General features: G+C 37.1%; 1 protein-coding gene across 1 annotated transcript in view; it reads right to left on the bottom strand.

The window, feature by feature from the left end:
• LOC105470962 (glutamate decarboxylase like 1) overlaps positions 1 to 20,442 on the bottom strand; it is a 166,540-nt gene that overhangs the window by 95,703 nt on the left and 50,395 nt on the right. Inside the window, exons 8-11 of the mRNA XM_011723329.3 lie at positions 20,272 to 20,326; positions 15,099 to 15,215; positions 10,308 to 10,372; positions 9,942 to 10,023 (exon numbers count right to left, since the gene is read on the bottom strand). Of these exons, the coding sequence (XP_011721631.2) occupies positions 9,942 to 10,023; positions 10,308 to 10,372; positions 15,099 to 15,215; positions 20,272 to 20,326 (319 nt within the window). The remainder of the gene's footprint in view (positions 1 to 9,941; positions 10,024 to 10,307; positions 10,373 to 15,098; positions 15,216 to 20,271; positions 20,327 to 20,442) is intronic.

Raw genomic sequence — 20,442 nt, 5'->3', positions numbered from 1 at the left:
CCTCCCACTGAAGACAGCCAGGAATCCTGGAACAAAATATAAAACTGCATCTAATGAAAAGCCTAGCAGACCTCCACAAGACAGGGATAAACTGCTGGAGGTACAAAGAGGGAAAAGGGAACTCAAGGAGGTAAGCTAGAGACGTTCCTACTCCGGGAAATTTTCAGAGTTGGGAAGGACAGTCAAGACAAGAACCAGAATGGTGAGAAGGAAGGGAACAATGATTGAGGTCCTATGTCCACCAAGTTTGGAGACCTAGAGTGTTATCAGTTCTCACCACCAGATATCCTAAAGGGTTCAGGAAACAAAATTCAAAAGTTTTCATTGTCATTAAGGCCAAGAAAGAAATCCCTTTTCTTGTTTGGGACCCAAAGGTCTCCACCATGAAATGGAGGTGCAGGCTATACCTCGAAGATCCAGAAAAAACGTCAAACATTGGTCCTAAACTGCCAGTTCCCTCAGATGCTCATAAAAATGAAAATAGAGATTCCATTTTTATAAAGGAAGATCACTTCAGGTCTCAAATTATTCCTAAGGGTAACTTTTCAAATAAAATATTAAGTAAACCACCAAGGATTATAAGGTACCTCTCTAGACAATATGAGAGCCAGGAATCACAGACACAAGAAATAATAGTAATAACACCAAAGGGAAACTAGATATTGAAGTTAACAAAAGAGATGGTAAATATGCTTAGTGTTCAAGCAGATAAAAACTAATCTTAAAAACATCAAGAACCTAGAGAAGACAGTATATAGGTAAGACAATATCAAAATAACTCAGACGGCTTTAGCAGCAGATTAGCTACAGCTGAAGAGAAAATTAGAGAATTTCAAGATAGGTCAGAAGAAACTGTACACAATGAAACATGGAAAGACAATTATGGAACATATAAAATAGAAGAAAAAAAAGGAAACAGGCTTACTATATATTTAATTGATGTGCCAGAAAAGGAGAGAGAAATGGAAGCAAAAAATTGACTCCCTAAATATTTTGGCCATGAAACAACAAAGCTAGAAAGCCTAATTAGAATTATCAGGTATGTTTTAAGATATCTTCCTTGGAAACAACCAATATGACAATAAAATTATACAAAGAAAAACAAATAGAATAATTTATTCCAAGAACTCAAAAGGGGGCCTCAAGTATCTTATCAGAGTTGTGGTAAAAGCGAAGGCCTTAACTAGCATAGGAACAGAAAACCAAACACAAGTTTTCACTCATAAGTGGGAGAGAAACAATGAGAACACATGGACACAGGGAGGGGAACATCACACACCAGGGCCTGTCTTTGGGTGGGGGACAAGGGGAGGGGGAGAGCATTACAACAAATACCTAATGCATGCAAGCCTTAAAACCTAGATGACGGGTTGACAGGTGCAGCAAGCCACCATGGCACATGTGTACCTATTTAACAAACCTGTACGCTTAGCACACGTATCCCAGAACTTAAAAAGAGAAGGCCTTGTTGCCACGAGTTAATAGTAAAATAAAAGGCAAAAAGGCAGATACTTGCAATCCTTTAAAAATAGTAAAACCAAATTCTAGCCCACCCGAGGCAGGTGTAGCATGCTTAGTATGGCATAAATTTTTCTATTACGTTCATTCCAGGCTTCCTTTTATTCCCTTAATCTTATGTTTCTTCCTTTCCTAGATTTTAATTTATATAATCTTTCTGTGCTGTGGGACCCTAATCAGTTTTGTTTCAAGCTGAGATGGAAAAAAATTAGTGTGTAAACAGAATCCTCTCTCTGGGATATTTTTCAACTGCTGGTCTTTTATAAAATGACAAAAGGACACAAAGGCAGAATTTCATATTTTTCTTTCTGGTCATTTTTTAGCGAATCTGAAGTCCTCTGTGATGACGGGGCAGAGAAGCAAAGATAGGAGTTCCATACTGAAACAGGCTGACTGCCAAGATAAGTGAATTCGTTACCTGGAAGGGCGTTAGCGAGATTCCTACACCCTCAGGGTTCTGCAGAAACAGGCAGAAAATATAAAATCCAATAATGGGCAAAACACCAACTCATCTAAGCCAAACTGACAAAATGTAGCTTAATCAGTAAGACCAGGTGGCAGCCACCCAAGAGTTTTGAAGGAACTCAAGGATGAAATTGGGAGACCGTTGGCCAAGATGCTGCATCCAACATTACAGACAGCCATTTGCAGCAAACTGGCAGATTGTGAATGTCATTCTGTTCATTGGAAGGGGTCAAGAGAGGACCCAGGGAGCCTTAGAAAAGCAAGTGTCTCTTCTACTTGTCCAGTCTCCAGTAAAAGACAGCATCATTAGATACTAAAACAAAAATAACTTCCTAGGGGAAAGACAATATGGTTTCTGAAAAAGGAAACCATGAGTCACTGGTTTATTATTGGTCTCTAAGGCATGTAGGTAAAAGGCCAAATGTTGGCACAACCCAGAGTCAAGATTTTTAAAGTGCCAACATGGGATGGGATGAGAGGAGGTAATGGCTACATCAAGCCATATGGATGAGACAAATGATTTCCATACCCCTTCAAAAAAATTCCTATATATTAGCGAGAAGGGACATGCTTTGAGACTTGAAAGATCAGAATGCATGATAAAGGACATATTACTCCACACTGTGGGTAAAAGACTTAAAACACATTGCCATTTGGTGGTATTGGAAATAGATACAGATTTAGTCACTTCAGGAAACATTTTTTAATTGAGAATTAGCTGAGGCTTGGGTTTTATACTCAGTAGTGGAGCAACAGTGGTGAGTGAGACCCATTCTGTCCTCAAGTAGCTCTCAGTGTACTACACAGATGATTCTAAGAACTGTGGTGCCCAGTTCAAGCCCTGCATTAGGACCGGTACACATTTATGACTAGATGGTAACTGATGATTGAGATCAGGTAGTACAATCACAATTACATAATAACACATAATAACACATCTCTTGGGGCCACAGTCAGCAATAGCAGCAATATACTGAGCTGTATGGGTCAAGGATCTAAAGCAAAATGCAAATTCTCTTGTTAAAACGAATGGCAGTGGTAATACCAACAAATCCTAAAAATTTTATTGGTTTGGTGGAGAAATAGATAATGGATTCTGAACACAGGAGGTTCTAACATTATTATCCCTTTACCTTTTAGAGAAGGAAAGCAGAAATGACAGCGGTGTTTGTGATTACTGATGAAATCATGTTTTTTAATGTGATGCACCTGCAAAACTTCGTGGAAAGAAAATTACCTGTTGCTTATTATAATTTTTAAAATACAGGAATTAAAGAGTATTTACCAATCAGGAAATCAATGAGTTCTCTGTGTTTGATTCTCAACCTTGCCGAAAGGCCTGGGAAGAATTTTCTGAGCTCAAGCAAGAACAGCCCAGACACAGAGAATGATTATGGCAGCATGAAGCACAAGAGACTGATATCTCCCCTACAAGTCAAATGCTTCTCTTTTCTAATCAGTTTTAAACACCTACCTTCCCCTTTTTCTGCTACATTAGCTGGTAGGCTGTCATCCTAAATAAATTTACAAGGTACCTGTACAGAAAAAGTGTGAGTGTTCTCTGGCAGAAGAGAAAAAAATTTCTTTGATCAGATTGTTCAGTATGTTCAAACCATCTAATGGCATTTCCATAGGAACTCTATGAAGAAAAGCAAGAGCTAGGAAAGAAATCCCCACAAAACCAGATTCAGTTTGTTCTAGTTTCTCTGATTTAAAAGAAAAATGTATTTTCTTTCTTTACTTGCACACTTTTTAACAGGCATGTAATAATTGTCATTTGTAATATCAATCATTCAGAACAGAAATGAAAATGGGGCTAAGAAACCTGCTTCTCGGGTATATTTTCCAGCAAAAATTCTGTCTTTTCCTGGCAACCACACTGGGAAATGACATTAGTCTCCTTTTTTTCTTTACATTGCAGTGTGTGGCTCAGCACATCCTCAATAACTATGTGTTGAATGACTATCCCACTCTTTTTTTTTTTTTTGCTACTCCTTCTCCAAAAATAAAAGTGGGGGGCGGGGAGGGTCTATATTCTGAGCCTCCTCTAGAATGAAGATGAAAGGAAAGGAAAAGCTTTGCAAGCTTATCTCCAGGGCCTCACATTTAAAACCTAGGTAATTTACAATTGCGTGTCAATACACTGAGCCAAAGAAGATCCCTGAGAAGGAGGTATAAAATGTCAATAGATAAAATTAGAAGGAAAATGTTTGCATCTGTGTCAGTAAGTGTACAAATGTCTGCCTATCAAATTGACAAAACTATGCCTGTGATGTCAAAGGTTAGAACAAAAACATATGCATGCACACACACATGCATATATATATATATATACACACACACACACACACACTCCATTAATGAGAATGTAAATGCTTTTGAAGAAAGATTAGGAAACCTGTATTTAAAAAGCATTATGAAAGCTAGATACTGCTCTTCCACTTCTAGGGATTTATGCTAAAGACTAAAGTTTGTGCAAAAAGATTTAGTCTCAAAGATGGTAACCAAATTTGTAATAGACAAAAATTAAAGTCATCTGATTGGCCAGCAATAAGGGGTTGGCCAAGTTAATTATGATACATCAAAATGATAGGACTTTCTGCAGCTATTAAAATTGTAATAGCATCCATATTGACATGAAACAGTTTTCATAATTTTGTTAAATAGAAAATGCATGCTAAAAGCAAGATATACTGCAAATTTTTTAGATGAAGGATGGTGTATACACATACATTTAAATGTAGGTATACACTGGGAAATACATAAAGGCCATCTTCAGATATCAGTATTCTGTGTTGCTTTTCATTCACCTTTCTTTTTATCTGAATTTTCAGACTCATTGGATGATGAACATGAATTACTTCTGAAATAAAAATATTAAAAATGAACATGATTTTTTAAAATCCATACTGTCAACATAGTCTAAAAAAGTAAAAAAAATTCACTTGAGTTTTCTGTAGCAGCTAGGTTCAACAGAAAGGCATTGTGAGTTCAAATGGAATGATAATGGTAGGTAGAAATAAAGAGGAATCATTTATACTTAAAATGCCCTCTGATTAGCATGTTTCATATTCTCATACCTGTTGGGGTTTTTTTTTTTTTTTGAACTAAAAAATCTGTCTCATAAACACTAAAAATCAAAAAGCTGATACTGAGATTTTTCTCCATCTATGTAACTGATTCTTAGAATATATTGCCTTTTATTTTAGATCAAAGCATCAAAACTGTCTTTGATCCAAAACAGCCACGCAAATCCCGCATTTATCTCTGAAGTCAACCTATTTATAATCAGATTTTTTTTAAATCCCTGATTTTCTTTTTATCCCTGTAATTCAAAGGGGGTTAGTGATACTACAACTTTGAGAGCAACAGCTGTGCTTTGTTCCTGAAGCAGTCCTATTTACTAACACAGGAAATCAAAAATGCAAAAGCTACCAGTCAATCAGGAAAACAGCATTGTGGATGTCAGGGTTTTGCAGGTACAAATTAGGGAATTAGTTTTTGCCTGAACAGCAGTATATTTACTAAGTAATTTACTTTCTTTTAAACTAGAGTTATCCTCTTACATTCAACAGAAGAAGTACCAATTAAAATCACTATTCATCAATGATTGTCCTAACACAAGCCTTGTGTTAGGACCTAAGCAATAGAGCTCATCAACTATAATTTTAATCATTGTATCTTGGAGTTTTCAAAAGGAATAATTTGGGGTGAGGGAAAAATTCAAATTCTTAGTTACTGCTGACATGAAGGCAGATATTTCTGAGGATGATTAATGTATTAACCATTCAGTTTTTAGATACTAGATTTTTTTCCCTTTTCAGTGAATTACTTGCTAGGCACTGACAACAAAGTGGTGAACATGATGATAGTCTTTCTCCTCATGCAGCTTACATTCAGTAGGAGAGAATGATATTACATGAGAAGTCATTACAAATAGTAATTATACACACTATTATGCATATAGTAACTATAAGCACTTTAAAGGAGGGAAACAGTCTGAGAAACAACACTGGGGAGGTGCCATTTTATGTTGGTAAGTCTGGGGACTCTTCAAAGAAGAGGGTGACAATAAGCTGTCACACGAAGGATGAAAGTCATTCACATGCCTCACATTTTGTATGGCTCAGAACACAGTTATCCAAAATATGGCACCTTGGAGGTCACTCGCTGACCTTCTCTCATCTTTCTTCCCTGAAACATGGTCATAAATAATTATTTGACCAATCTCCCCTAAAAGGAGGCTGTTAAGACCCTCATTCCAGAGGGGTCCTACCTTATGCCTGGAGGTCAAGAAGCCTGGACAAATAGGCTCTGCAAAGTCCCCCCTGCCAGCTTATGACCATACTTCTGCATGATTGTCCAGAAAAATAGTTTTACCTGGGCCTTTGGAGCTTCATCTCTAAAGGTTCTTGTTTCACATAAAATGTTGGTTAAATAAGCTTGTTATGCTTTTCTTTTGTCAATGTCTTTTGTTATAGGAAAGTCAGCCATGAACCTTGCAATGGGTAAGGAAAAGAGAGGACTTTTTCTCTCCTACATGTTCTTCTCTGTTTGGTTAGCATCCCTCTTTGTGGTCTTCCCACCATCTCCCTGGCCATTCTGACTCAGCCTTCATGGGGAATCCTTCCTCCTCTATCTAATCTCTAAATGCTAAAGTTTTTCAGGGCTAAGTTCTAGATCTTATTTTCTTCTAATTCCAAAGAGCGTCCCAAGGCATCTAACCCATTCCTATGACCTCACATGTCATCTATGTGTCAACAATTCTGTAATAGACTTTACTATATAGACTTCTTAGATTTGGGTCCGTATGTCAACCTCCTATGTGACTTCCTCACTTGAATACCTCAGAAGAACCTCATTTAGTATAAGCAACACTGAAACGTGTTTCACTCTCAACTCTTCTCCTCCAGTGATCTTCATCTCCCTAAATAGAATCATTCATTCAGTTGCTGTATCCTGATTACTGATACAGCAACCGAATGAATGATTCTATTTAGGGAGATAGACATGACACCTGTTTCTCTCTCATCTTCCATAATAATTGATAATGAATTGATAATCAATAGTTGATAATTCAGCCCTGTCTAAATTGACAGCTAAAATGTATACTAAATATCACATTTTCCCATCTCCCTTGCCATCAACTCTGGCATAGGATATTACAAGCCTTTTTTTAGTCTTCTATCTATTCTTGTTCCCCTCCAATTCATTGTCCTAAATGAAAATCTTTTCCAATAACTTTTAGTTCTTCTATTGTTCTAAAGATCAAGTCTAAAATCATCACAATAGTCTCTAAGACCCTTCATGATCTACCCACTGCTTGATCCTTTAGTCTCATATTATGTCAATCTTCACATTATTCTCTATGCCTCAGTCAAAATAGGCTTTTTCAGTTTTTTAATTTTTTAAAAAAGGACATTACTTTCTTAAAGAATTTTTACATGATGTTCCTTCCACCTGGAACATCATAGATCTCCCTACTGTGTATTACTGAAGTGACATATTCTTCTCTATATCAGACAAGGGTGCATTTGGCTGCAACTAACAGATTACCCAATGGGGAGATGGTTTCAGTAGTAAGAACATTTAATTTTTAACCACTGATATCACAAAGTCTGAAAGGAGTCACATTTTGGGGGTGCAACGTTTCAAAATTACCCCAGTCCAAGACTTTCCCTTTGTTTCTGTCATTCTGTGCATATTAATTTTTAAAATTTAGGGTAATTGCCTTACGGTAACAACCCATATATCAAGTCTGATGCAACTGCATTCAAGGTAGAAAAATGTGAGAAGAATGCTTTCGTATAAAATTCTTCTCAAGGTCCTCATCACATTTTCCTACATCACATTAGACATATCTGTGTCATATGGAAACTGCAGGGGAGGCTAGTTAGGTGAATATTGGGAGATGGGCAAGAAGAGAAGGAGGCTGGAATGCCTGTTGATTTTTACAATCAACAGAGTCTGACATTCGTTGGTGCACTTATCAAAATAGCAGTTAAAAAATTAAATACCTGCATTTTGTTCATTGTCTTCCCTGTGAGATTAAAAGCTCTTTGTCTCTGAGGAATATGTCTGATTCAATGCTATAAGAGCCTAGAATCGCACAGTGTCTAGCCTACACAAATCATTTATGCTGGTTGATGGAATGAATTAATGATATGGAAGAGAGAATAACAGGCAGAAACCAGGTACAAAAGAGAGAGAAAACTGCCAACACAAAGCTTAAACTGATTGCCATATCTCATATCTCATGGTTCAGCTTTCTATTCCATTTAAATTGAAAACAGTCTTTTTCATTTAAAAAAAAAAATCAGGTAACTTTTTGAAAGTGCTCAGTTCTTTGCACAGTGAATAGAATTCCCCGAACCTCTTAATTCATGCCATGAAAACAGACATGGTTATGATTGTCACTAAGATCCAGGAATGAATTCTTTTTTTTTTTTTAAATAAAACCCCGTTAAGGAGTTATATGATCCAGAAAAATTTAAATTGCCTCAAGTACATAAATGTAATTCAGTTGTTGGCTAAATTACTCAAATATTTAACAAGAAAAGTGTATGAAAGCTAGAAAGTTATTTAAGAGTAGTCATAAAATTTTTAGTGTAAGTTCCCCACTCCTTAGCGTATCACACCAACAGATAAGTTTGTCATTCAGATTGTCTGATTTAGGTAGAAAGCACATGTAAAATACCTCACTCATTAAGGATGATTGACACATTTTTGTTTTTATACCTAGACCAAAAGAAAACTTGAGTAAATTCCTATCTCTGTACCATCCTAAATGTGTACCTATGGGCAAGTTGATTACGTTCTTTGGTTCACAATCAATATAGTAATCTTAAACTACCTTTCAGTTACAAATACAGTCACACCACAACTTTAAAACTTAAATTTAAAAATTAAATGGTATTGAATACATTCAACTATATCCAACCTAATACAACATTAAGGAACTGATTCATATTTCTGGTGGTGTCTATTTCTATAGAAGCAAAACCTGTTCCTAGTTTCTGATGGACATTGTTTGATCATGTCAAAATGCACAGGGCAGTAGCATATAAATATCACAATTTCTTTACAAAGTTGTAAATAGCTACACATGCAAGACTAGGTTTCAAGTTTTAAAAATAGTTTTCATTTGAAATAAAATTCCTTAAAAACAGAAAATGACTTTAACATTGGCAAAGGGAGTTCCCTAAGAAAAAAATGTAAACAGATGGCTGAGAAAGATCACCCACATGCTGAACACAGATCTTGAGGAGGCATTTCTAAGAATGAAGTAGCACTTCCCAGCCTGGGCCACTTCCCACAAGGATCCTTATTTAACCCATGGAAAACAGAGTTTATACCTCCGGCCAACAGGAGCCTCAACTTTTTTCCCACTTGCCTCACAGTTATCCAGACAAGTTTCCAACTCTCCCTAGCATTCCAAAAGAAGCTAAGTACCAACCACTTGGGATGAACAATCCCCTAATAAATCAGTGTTCAATGATCAGCCCTGAACAAATGTCTTCCCATATAAACGGGCTGTTAAGCCCTAGCTAAGCGTATTAAGTATTCAATTTAATGTATGACACACATCTGTTCCACTTTCTCAGTGAGCAGAAGTTTCAAGATAACTTAAATCCCAGACTTAATCAAGGAGAAAAAAATCTTGGCAATGTTTAAAACTGAGTTTTAAAATATAATCCAAATGCGGGTGAGAGAGACCATTTTGCTGTAACTAATGAGATTATATAATACCTAAATCAAATCCACAAAATTACCTGAGCAGAATCACTACATATTTTATCTAGGCTTCTTTTGTCTTTCATTTAGAGACCATCAACATTTCCCAAAGACCTTCAATTTACACCTTGCCCAAGTCGCCAAGAGTGAGCAAAAATGAAGCCCTTGGCAAACACAGTGACTTAACCCCCTTGAAGCCCAAAGAACACAAAAGGAAAACTTACAGATTTGTCTTTCACAAGGAGAGCACAGCACTGGATCCCAGCCATCAGCATCTTGTGTGGGTTCCAGGCCACAGAGTCAGCCCTATTTTTTAAACAAAGGGACAGAGAAGGGAGAAGACTCAGTTTCCACAGGCAATGGAATACTATCATTATCAGTATCTACATTCAGTACTCATAAAGTTTACTGTTCTACAGAACTCCTTGTCTGAGTGGTTTAAGGAATTTGGGTTTTTTTCTTTTTTTTTTTTTTTGGTTTATTTAAAGAAAACAATTACTTTGTTTTTTCCTATTTTCAAAATATCACTTAGTCCAAAGAGATCCCTTTGCCTGACAAAAGTTGGCTGTACACCAGGAAACTACATTTACCTGTGGATGCCATGCAGAAGCTTGCGGTGCTTCCTCGACATCAAAGCTGAGCCACCCCAAGAAGCCTGTTGAGATATTTACAGTACCAAAACAATGTTATTTCAATGTTATTTGCCAGTGGATTGTCATAGAAAACCCTCAGTGATGACCTCAATCCGCATTATTTGATATTTTGTTTTATGTCATGTTAACTGATTTGTACCCCAGGAAATTCTGATCACTGGTTCTACTCAGGCAACCAGAACCTCATCACAATAGATGGGCCCTCACTGACCCTTAGAATTATAAATTCACACATCATATATTGGTATATTAACCAACTGAGCTATGTGTGGATGAAGAGGTTCAAAGTCTATGCCCTCTTATAGCTTAGACTCTAACATAGACAACATCTTCACAATGCTAACATTTTGCCATTCAGTGTTTGATGAGACATGGGCTAAGGACTAGCATTCTACATAATGAACGAGGCATATTATTGACATGGTAGATAGAAGACCAACTAGAATGATCTAGGTGGAAATATCTGTTAATGAAAAATTAGATCATTTTAGCTAAATGGCTTTCAGAAATATCTGCAAATGAAACAAGGACAAATGAGAGAGAGAGAGCAAGCTTAGGACATAAGGAAGTTATCCACAGGAGAAATAAATTTTGTGAGCAAAGGAGAGGGGAGCTCAGATAAAATCCCATAGTCAACAGGTCTGGAACAAAGGGAGAAAAATTGATGTAAGAAATACAAAAGTTAGTATGCTTCTTGAAAATGGAGCAGACATAAATTTTAATTTGTAGGGACATTAAAGGATAACTATTGAGAATTTGAGGGGACTAGCTTGGGCTGTATTGAATGCTTTCCATGTTTATTTAAACCTTACAGCATTCCATTAAGAATGGAGTTATGATCACTTCCACTTCTTCTAAAGTTCAGAGGTGTTCAGGTAAATTGTCCAAGGTCTTGCCAATGACAAAAATCAGATCTGAGATTCAAAGCCTATTCTCTTGTCATGTTAACATCATTACTTAAGGAAGGTGACAATTTGGCCAAAGTGGGGAGTATAGCATGTGCAATGAGGGTGACAGAGATGCTTCAGGCAATAGGTAAGTTCAGGAGTTGCTTAGGATGTAGCAACCTCTGTTTTTGGCTATGGAATTTAAAGGCATAGATAGACCTTAATATATAGAAGGAAGTGGCAAGGTTGTACGCATCACAGATATGGAAGATAAAGAAAATGAAGTATCTCCATGATCCTCAGAGTACTACAAAAGCTGGGCCCATTGGTAGCCAATGAGAAAGTACAGCACAAGCAACTTTGTGGCCTTAAATCCCGCTTAAAAACAACTTTCATTGACAGCTGAGACTAGGGTAAAGTGAATGAGTCAGTAGGCTGCATAATTCAAGGAGGAACTCAGTCTCAGAGCTGGACTCTTGCAAGGCCCTAAGAGTGAATCCTCAAAATTTGAGCCCTGCGAATCCCACTGGCCTCATATTAGCACCAACCTTGATCCCATGGACTAGAGTCTCCAGCAACTCGATGGGGTCCCCAGAGGCCTGTGAGGTCTGATGTGTTTCAAGGATGTTGTGTGTTCAAATCCCAAAGCATTCCCAGGTAAAGGATTAGTAACTTAGCATTGTCAGTCAAGTTCCCTTCCTGTTGCATTTTCTCCCTTACTTGGATTCACAATGGACCATGTGAGACTAAGGCTGAGCCACAAAGGCAAATGTCCTCAGCATCTAGGAAAATTTTATCCCAGCCTACACCTTGAGGATCTCCAGATCTGGATTTTGAGAACTTGGTCCTTGCAAATATTAAGATGAGTTACATATCCCATTTTTCTTGACTTGCATTACATATCCTAAATCCTAAATTACCTACTTTTCTCACTTCTCTTATTGCCCAACCTCTCTGAGAACCTTTCAGTGACAACTACAGGAAGGATTAGTCTACTCAGTTACACCTGTTTACTCACTAACCCTTTCCACCTGCCTCATACCCTACACTTCTACCCCTTCATGCTCCCTGAGCTAGCGTCTGCCTCCATTCCTTCTCCAGAAAGGTCAATAATCATCTCCCAATTCTAGTGAACTGGATTTAAGTTTTGAAATCACAAGAACTCTTTCAAGGTATTAGTTCACCAGTTTACAAAGTACTTTGGCAGGATTAGGAACAGCTCATCCATAAATTTATTCAGAAAATAAATAAATAAAACACTCCTGATGTAAATGCCGTACTTTAATTTGCTTTACTCTAATTCCTAACTCCAGAACCTGTGAAATTATCAAACCAATCACCTAAATGATGGAGTTTGGCTTTCCATCTCAATAAAGACTGTCATTTATTAAGCTCTTACTATATGTGAGGCACCACAGTTTATCATTTTTTATATATTTGTCTTTAATTGGTTAATAAATTAATAGTAGAACCAATCCTGAAAGGGAAGTGAAGGAAGGAATGGAATTGAGATTTGGCAGCCTCTAAAGCCCAGGATTTTAAATATGTTTGCTGCCTTCTATGGGACGTGGAATGAAGAATGGGTGAGAGAATAGGAAGCTTTGCTGGGAATGAGGCTTCCAGCAGCTACAACCTCTGATTTAAAGAAGAGCTAGACCAGTCCGACATTTTGCTCTCAGACAGAAGCTCACATAACAATTGCCCTCATGAAGGAAGAACTGTACTTGGAGGTAAAAGAGTCTAATAAAACTAGTTTTTCTTATTTGGTGGCTTAAAAATGCATTATATTACCAAATTGAAGACACTCTCAAATGTAAGCATCCCCATTTTTTGTGTACTACTAATAAAAATTGACATCAAAATACCAATTTCAGATGTTAAATTTTTTTCAAATAAATGCATCTTAGAATTAATAAAACGTGATATGTATGCAGAGCAGTATTGTTTTACTGAAAACTCAGAACAAGTAAATGTCTTTTCATTTTTAAAAAGAGATAATGTCAGTTTTTAATATTTTAAAGAAGCTTTAAAATGCCATTTAGAAGATTTCCAACAGGTCCAAGCAATTATTGCAATTTGTTAATATTTTCTCTTTAAAACTAATAAAGTACCTATGGCATATGAAGGTTCTTCAACATAAGCTACATGTTCCTGTAATAACATTTTATGGATTTGACACCCACAATACTAAAGGATGGGTAAACACTGTCTTTAATAAGCCAGATAGGCTTGTGTCAAATTTAATATAATACTATAGGCATTTACCAGATGGGCATGCTATGCACAAATAGGATAATTTGGTGTGGTTTACATTCCCTTATAAAGAAGTTTTCTTCAAAGACTCAACCTTTAATTTTTAGAAAACCAAAAGAGCTTTTCATTCATACTTATAAATCACAATTTTCTCTAAGCCCCATAAATCTCTTAATGTCACTCCCAATTTAAAAGCTGCTGTGGTTACTGTTTTACATAAACTATTTACTTTTCTCCGTTTTATACAAACTACATAAACTATATAATCCATATGTGATGTTTCTTTTATGAGAGTATAATATTTAGGTATAACTGCTGATGTATTTGATTATTTTCCCCTTATTTCCACAGTTAAAAAATGCTCACTTCATATTATCTTTTAGGATATAATGTATTGTTATGCTTCTAAGTCTATAAAAATCAATAAGATATAAGTTGAAATATGAACAGATACAAATGCTAAAATCCCATTAAGAAGTCACAAATAATCTACCTGAAGTATTGCCATTGGCATACTAATAGAAGCAATAACTCTAGTGAACTTTATACTACTGTTGCTCTTACCAAATGTTAGTATACAGTTAAGGTAAACTTTGAATCATATCACAGACGCTGTACTACATGATACGATTGGATTGAAATAAACACTTCGAAAGCATAAAATCATCTAAACTACAAAATTATGTGTGGATATATCCCCCAAATGCTGTTTTCTTTTGTTCAGCAAGTCAAAGAACATTGCTTCTGATAAAGAGGATCTGAAACTATCACTTACCAGAGGAAAGGTCCCAAAATACCACATGCAATTGTCTCTTTGGTTAGAATCAAACTAATGAACTCCTGGTTTCGCAATTTCATTTTAAAAAAGAAAATTAAAAAGCTCAACAAGTGTTCATAGTTGACTGAATTCAGCATTCTAACCCTGGAGAAGTAAAATTTTTAAAGTTGCCTTTGATTTAAAGAAATACGTATTTTGAATAACCACAGGACTTACAAAAAATTTTTTAAAAGCCAGTGCTTTATTAGAAAACAGTGAAGAGTATATTATCCCAACCCCCCTCAAATAATTACTTGATAGATTCAGAAAGAACTTGCTTTAGGTGTAGCATGCAATTATGTCATGTAGCTTTTTGCATTTTCCAGCTGTTTGGAATCATAATTTTAGAGCTAGAAGATCCTTTATAGCCCACATCCACAATGCCCCCCCCCCTTTACAAATGAAGAAATTGAAATCCAACAGGCTAAGATCACAATGAAGAAGAGGCAGATGAGTGTCAAACCAATCTCTCAGCTCCCTAATCCCAGATGTGTCCCTTACACCAGGCTGCTTCAATGACAGTAGATTTGAGGACCAAAGATGGCTCATGGGAGTGAAAGAAGCAAAATGGAATCCAGAAAACTAAAAATTTATGAAGCCTTGGAATCTTCTCATTTATACTTCACAGAAAGCGGCATACTTGTTTTCCCCAATGTGAAAAACAAAAGCACTGGGGACTCCACATCTAGTTTCTGAGAATAAGAAAAATGTCATACCAAGGCTACAAAAAGACCAAAGGTTAAACACGTATGTACACATAGATGAACTTACATCTACATGAAGCCAGAGGCCATGCCGCTCACAGATGTCTGCTATTTCATCCAGAGGGTCAAAGGCTCCCAACACAGTTGTACCAGAAGTGGCACAGACAAGAAACGGTGCTGCCCCCTGTAAGAAGGATCCAAAACACAAAGAATTGTCACCGTCATCACTAAGCTTGTCCTGTAATAGCTGGAAAATATAAAGGGTTATGCATCCAGAGAGTTACATGGTTTTTTTTTTGGAGATAGTCACTAATTCAATGGGTGTTTTTAAATGTTGTCAATATGTGGTCTCTTGGCATTATAAACAGATCAAGTGTACATCTTCAGTATTCTCAATATTCTTCAGTATTCTCATGTTCTTTTTGTAATGTTTTTTGTTCTTTAAATTGTCCAGATAGAAATTTAATAACTTCAGCTGCAACAGCAAACTGACATTTTGTATGACTCCTAATTTCTTCCTGAAAAAATTGTGCCATCACTGTCGGCTTCTCAAAAAAAAAAAAAAAAAAAAAATTGGAATACGAACAGAGCTCCAGGAGTAAACCATGCAGGCCTGTTTGCTTGTCTCCTTGTAAAGTAAGTGCAGTTATAAAACAAAGAATGTAGAATTATACTCAGGTACAAATTCAGCAACAGAGGAGATAAGGCAACCTCACTGAGACACCTTCTCCAAAACAGGTGCTGCAACAGAGAAATCCATTGGCATGTGCTGGAAAAGAAAATCTGTATCACTTCTATCGTGGTTATTCCTCCTCACATAGCTGATGACTGCATCTCGTGGAGTGAACAGGCGCTGGTGGGAAATAGAGAAGGAAAGGGAGAATGTGGGTGCACACACACAGTGAATGGTTATCTCGGTCAAGCTAGTCACACGCTTTGTCCCCATTAAAGGACTCGATGCCAACCAGATCGAGGAAGAGTACATGAGGTTGTTTCCACATGGATTGCTCCAGGATGGTGGCAGAGATGTGTTGTTCGCTGTGTAGGTGCCCTGCAAGAACACTTGCAGACACGTGGGGGTGAGGGGAGCAACTAGAATATTAAGATTCAAGAGCACCTGAGAAATGGTGACAAGAATGTTTACTGCCTCTAAAAGTCGTTTACTGCCTCTAAAATTTTTTTTTTCTCCATTTAGCATGGAGCCACTTTTTCCCCTCAGTTTTATAAAGTGCATGCTCATTGCAATATATTTTTATGTCCTTTTGTGCCAGGGATTATTGTGTTTGAACCAAACTCTTTCCAATTTAACTGACTTTTGACAGAAACATGTTATTTCTCAATGGAAAGTGGGGCAGAGCAAGAATATATGGTTTGCATCTCTAAATTGAGACTCATACAGATCAAAGTGATGGTATACAATAAATCCATTTGCCATCTTGGGAGACAGCTGTGGCAAATAGAATCAATTCCATCTACCCAAAACTTGTAGAGCCAAGTCAGTAGGTGACAAAGCCCTGGAGAAACCAAAGGTTTTGAAAATTCTTCCCTGTATTCGAACTACTGACAACTATGGCTTTATCATACCACTGACCTAAAGGAAATAAGACCAGCTTTACATCAATCATTAAAATCATTAAAAGCAATAGAAAAAGTAATTTTCTAAAACCATTTAAGGTGTCTTTAATGGTTGGGCTTTTCCTCATAAGCTATATGACATCCTGACAGGCATGAGAAAATACCTTTGCAAGCTATTATAGTCTATTAATGAGTTTTTCTCAGCTTTTTAAAAAGATCTCACTATAAATACAAGCCCAGAAATTAAACTTTTGCAATCTGGATTTAATCTTCTAGATTTTCTTCCCCATATCTCATGCTGTTAATGAGAAAATTCAGTAGAAACAGTATTGATTGCATGCTGCCAGTGAGCTGTATTGCCTAAGAAAATTTGTCATTTCTCACACTCATAACTCTAACAAAATGTCTCTAAATATTCAGTGTTCATCCTAGTATGAGCTTGTCAGTAAGCCCTTTAGAACCTATGATGCTTTGTGGTTTTCACCATCTCTGTAATGACATCAAGACAAGGTCACCGTGCAACAGTTTTTCAATGGATTGTCATAGGCCAGGGAATTGAATCCCAGAAGAAAAAATAGTTGATGTACTACTATTCCTTATATCTGAAACAACACAAGTTAAATGCTTGAAACAAAACAACTAGGTCTGAAGCTACTGAGAAAAATGAACCAGTCATCATATATTATTGTCTCAGAATGGATGCAAGGTTTGTCCTTGGTGAATCCAGGCTCAAGTATTAGCTGACTTGAAAGAAAACTGAGGAGACATACCAACTCTAACCCCATTGCCCTACTTTTAAATGTGCCTAAAGCAATTTTTACTTTTCAAAAACTTACTTTTTTGAGTTCTCAACTTTAGTATTATGTCCGTTTCATGTACTTTCACTGTCAAAACAAACAAAAATTTGAGCGACGAAAATGATAATGACTGTGGTGGAATAAAACCCTCTATGCTAGAAATATGAATTCTTAATGACACTAAAAAAATAAGGATTATCTTTAGGGGATGCTAGGCAACAAACTCACTATTTTAAAAATTGATAAATAAGGGGAAAGAATAGGATGTCTATCCTGTCTTGCTGTGCAGTGTTTCCTTAGGGAAACAAAATGAGGAGGAATATTTTTCTTTATAGCAGAATGCCTGACAATAAGGAAGGAGAGAAGGAATTAGGACATCGCTTAATGAAATAATGGGTCTAGACAATGATCATCAATGGCAGCAAAATCCATCAAGTGAGAAGCTGATGGAGGGTATATTGTGATGGATAGACTGACGATACCAGACGCCACCAATCAATGTTATTACAAAAAAGAGACACAGGATGTCTCCTGATGGCAGGACCCATGAAGCCTCCCTGGTTTAAAAAAAAAAAGAAAGATACAGCTTAAATCTCATTGAGTCTCAAGATCTAACTGCCAAATTACAGAAAAAAAAAAAGAACAAACCGGATGGTGCAGAGGAGGTGAGCACTTAGGGTCTCAAATTCTTGATGTAATCCACAAAAATCTATAACGTGGAAAGCTCTACAGGACAAAGGACCTGATCTTTTCAACAAATCAATGGTAGTGGGAGACAGAGGAGGGAGGAGGAAGCCATAGATCAGAAAACATTTACATTTGACATATCAACAAAATGCAATTTGTGAACTTTATTCGAATCCTTAATTCAGACAAGCCAACTATTTTTTTAAAAGGGCAATGAGGGAAATTTTAATATACACCGAAGATTTGATATTAAAAATTATATTTTAAACAAAACTATGGTATGTTTTTAAAGCAAGTATATATCCTTTATAAATATACTCAACTATTTATAGATCAAATGATATTATGTCTAGGGTAACCAATCTAGTGGTGGTATGAGGGAATGTGGTACAGATGAAATAGAAAGGAGCCTAATGGCTGTTGATTACGGAATGGGTATATGAAGGCTTATGATATTAGTCTCTTGGTTTGTGTGTGTGTTGGTTTTTTAGGAAACATTTACAATTTTTTGTAATGAGAAGTTTAAGAAGTGGGGAATAGGGAACGGAGAAAGGGAAGAAGGAAAGGAGAAATAGGGAGGGAAGAAAAACAATCATGACACAATATTCCCCACCAAGATTAATAATATATGCAAATTATTTTTGATAGGAATTTGTGTAGAAAGAAACTAAAACTAGAAAATATCTGCAGTTCTCAGCAGAACGAACTTACAAGTTGTTACTCAGAATTATACCCGAGTCAAATCTGATTACGTAAACCATCAGATAACAATCAAGTTCACTTGTCATTGGAATGTTTAAAAAAGAAATGTAGATGAAGGACACATACCTGAAGTCATACATCTGCAATAATGGCAGAAATTTTAAATACAGAAGTTCAAGCCAAATATTGCGATCTAGCATTCCCCAGGGCTAGGTGATTTTTATGAAAACTTGAAAAAAAAAGTACAATAACAGAACTGTAATATTTGAACTTAAAAACATTTAAAAACCCATCCTCGTTAGAGGATGAACTCCTATGAGGATAGATACACATGTATCCCAGCTCAGGAGCCAGGCTTTTTATATTTCAGTAGTCATGCCTGACTTTGTTGCTACCTATTGGAAAGTTACTGGAGAATAGACTCAAGCTCCATTAGCAGGCAGCGGTGGGATGGGAGAGAAGCAGCAGATCTAGCAGGCTTTTGGTCCAAAAAGCAAAATGGCTGACACCAAAATAATGATACTTTACTTTTTTTTTTTTTTTTTTGAGATGGAGTCTTACTCTGTCGCTCAGGCTGCAGTGCACTGGTGTGATCTCAGCTCACTGCAACCTCCGCCTCCTGGGTTCAAGCGATTCTCCTGCCTTAGTCTCCCCAGTAGCTGGGATTACAGGCATGTGCCACCAGGCCTGGCGATTTTTTTGTGTGTTGTTATAGAGACCGGGTTTCACTGTATTGGCCAAGATGGGTTGGATCTCCTGACCTCATAATCTGCCCGCCTCAGCCTACCGAAGTGTTGAGATTACAGGTGTGAGCCACTGCACCTGGCCTAATGACATCCCTTTTTAAAATGCAGGTGTTAAGGCCAGCCTTGGCTGGAGCCATAGCAGGTGCACAGAGCCATGCCTTGCTTTCTCCAATATTTCAGTTTTAATATGTTCTAGCAGCTAAGGAAGAAAGGACATTCTGCCACTGAACTACTAGATACAGACCCAACAGGGGGGTGATAGTAATAGATGGGTTTTTGGGTTGGAAGCAACCTGGGAGAATAGGTTGGTCAAGAAATCAGGAATCACCCTGAATGCAGCCCAGAGAAAATCGGTTTGTCCTGCAGATTTCTCAGAGGGAGGAGTTATAAGGAGAGGAGATGCTGGGGCCCTGCTGGAGAGACTGGGTTCATCCTTAGAGCTTCTTCTAGCCAAGAATCCTGAATACGGGTGATTTCATTGTTTTAATAGGCTCCAGCTACCTGGGAACATGAATATCCGGGAAACTCCACAGAACATGGAGAGCCAAGCACTTGGAAATAGAACATCTGTAAATGAGTTTTCCTATTTTAATTCCAACATGCTCTCTTCTGTCTCCCACACACAGAAATGGTTTTGGCTGTTTGCATTCTCTCCTTGCTATTCTGTCTCTCTCATAAGCGCACGCGCGCGCGCGCACACGTTATCTCTCCCTCTTGCTTTCTCCCCTCTCACCTCTTTTCTGGCTTGCCAGACTTGCTTCTCCAGTTCCTCCGGTATCATTTTACCTCTAAGGGACAAAGATTTGAGACTTTCAGTTATGTTTTGTAGTTAACAGACAATGATACTGCTTTATAAACCGTATGAATTTTTCCCTCCACCCACCAGGCTTCCGGATCCTGTCCC

Source organism: Macaca nemestrina, chromosome 2 (assembly GCF_043159975.1).
Source record: "Macaca nemestrina isolate mMacNem1 chromosome 2, mMacNem.hap1, whole genome shotgun sequence".
Classification (NCBI taxonomy): Eukaryota; Metazoa; Chordata; class Mammalia; order Primates; family Cercopithecidae; genus Macaca; species Macaca nemestrina.
The sequence above is the reverse complement of the archived record's forward strand: the minus strand, read 5'-3'. Positions and strand labels throughout refer to the sequence as shown.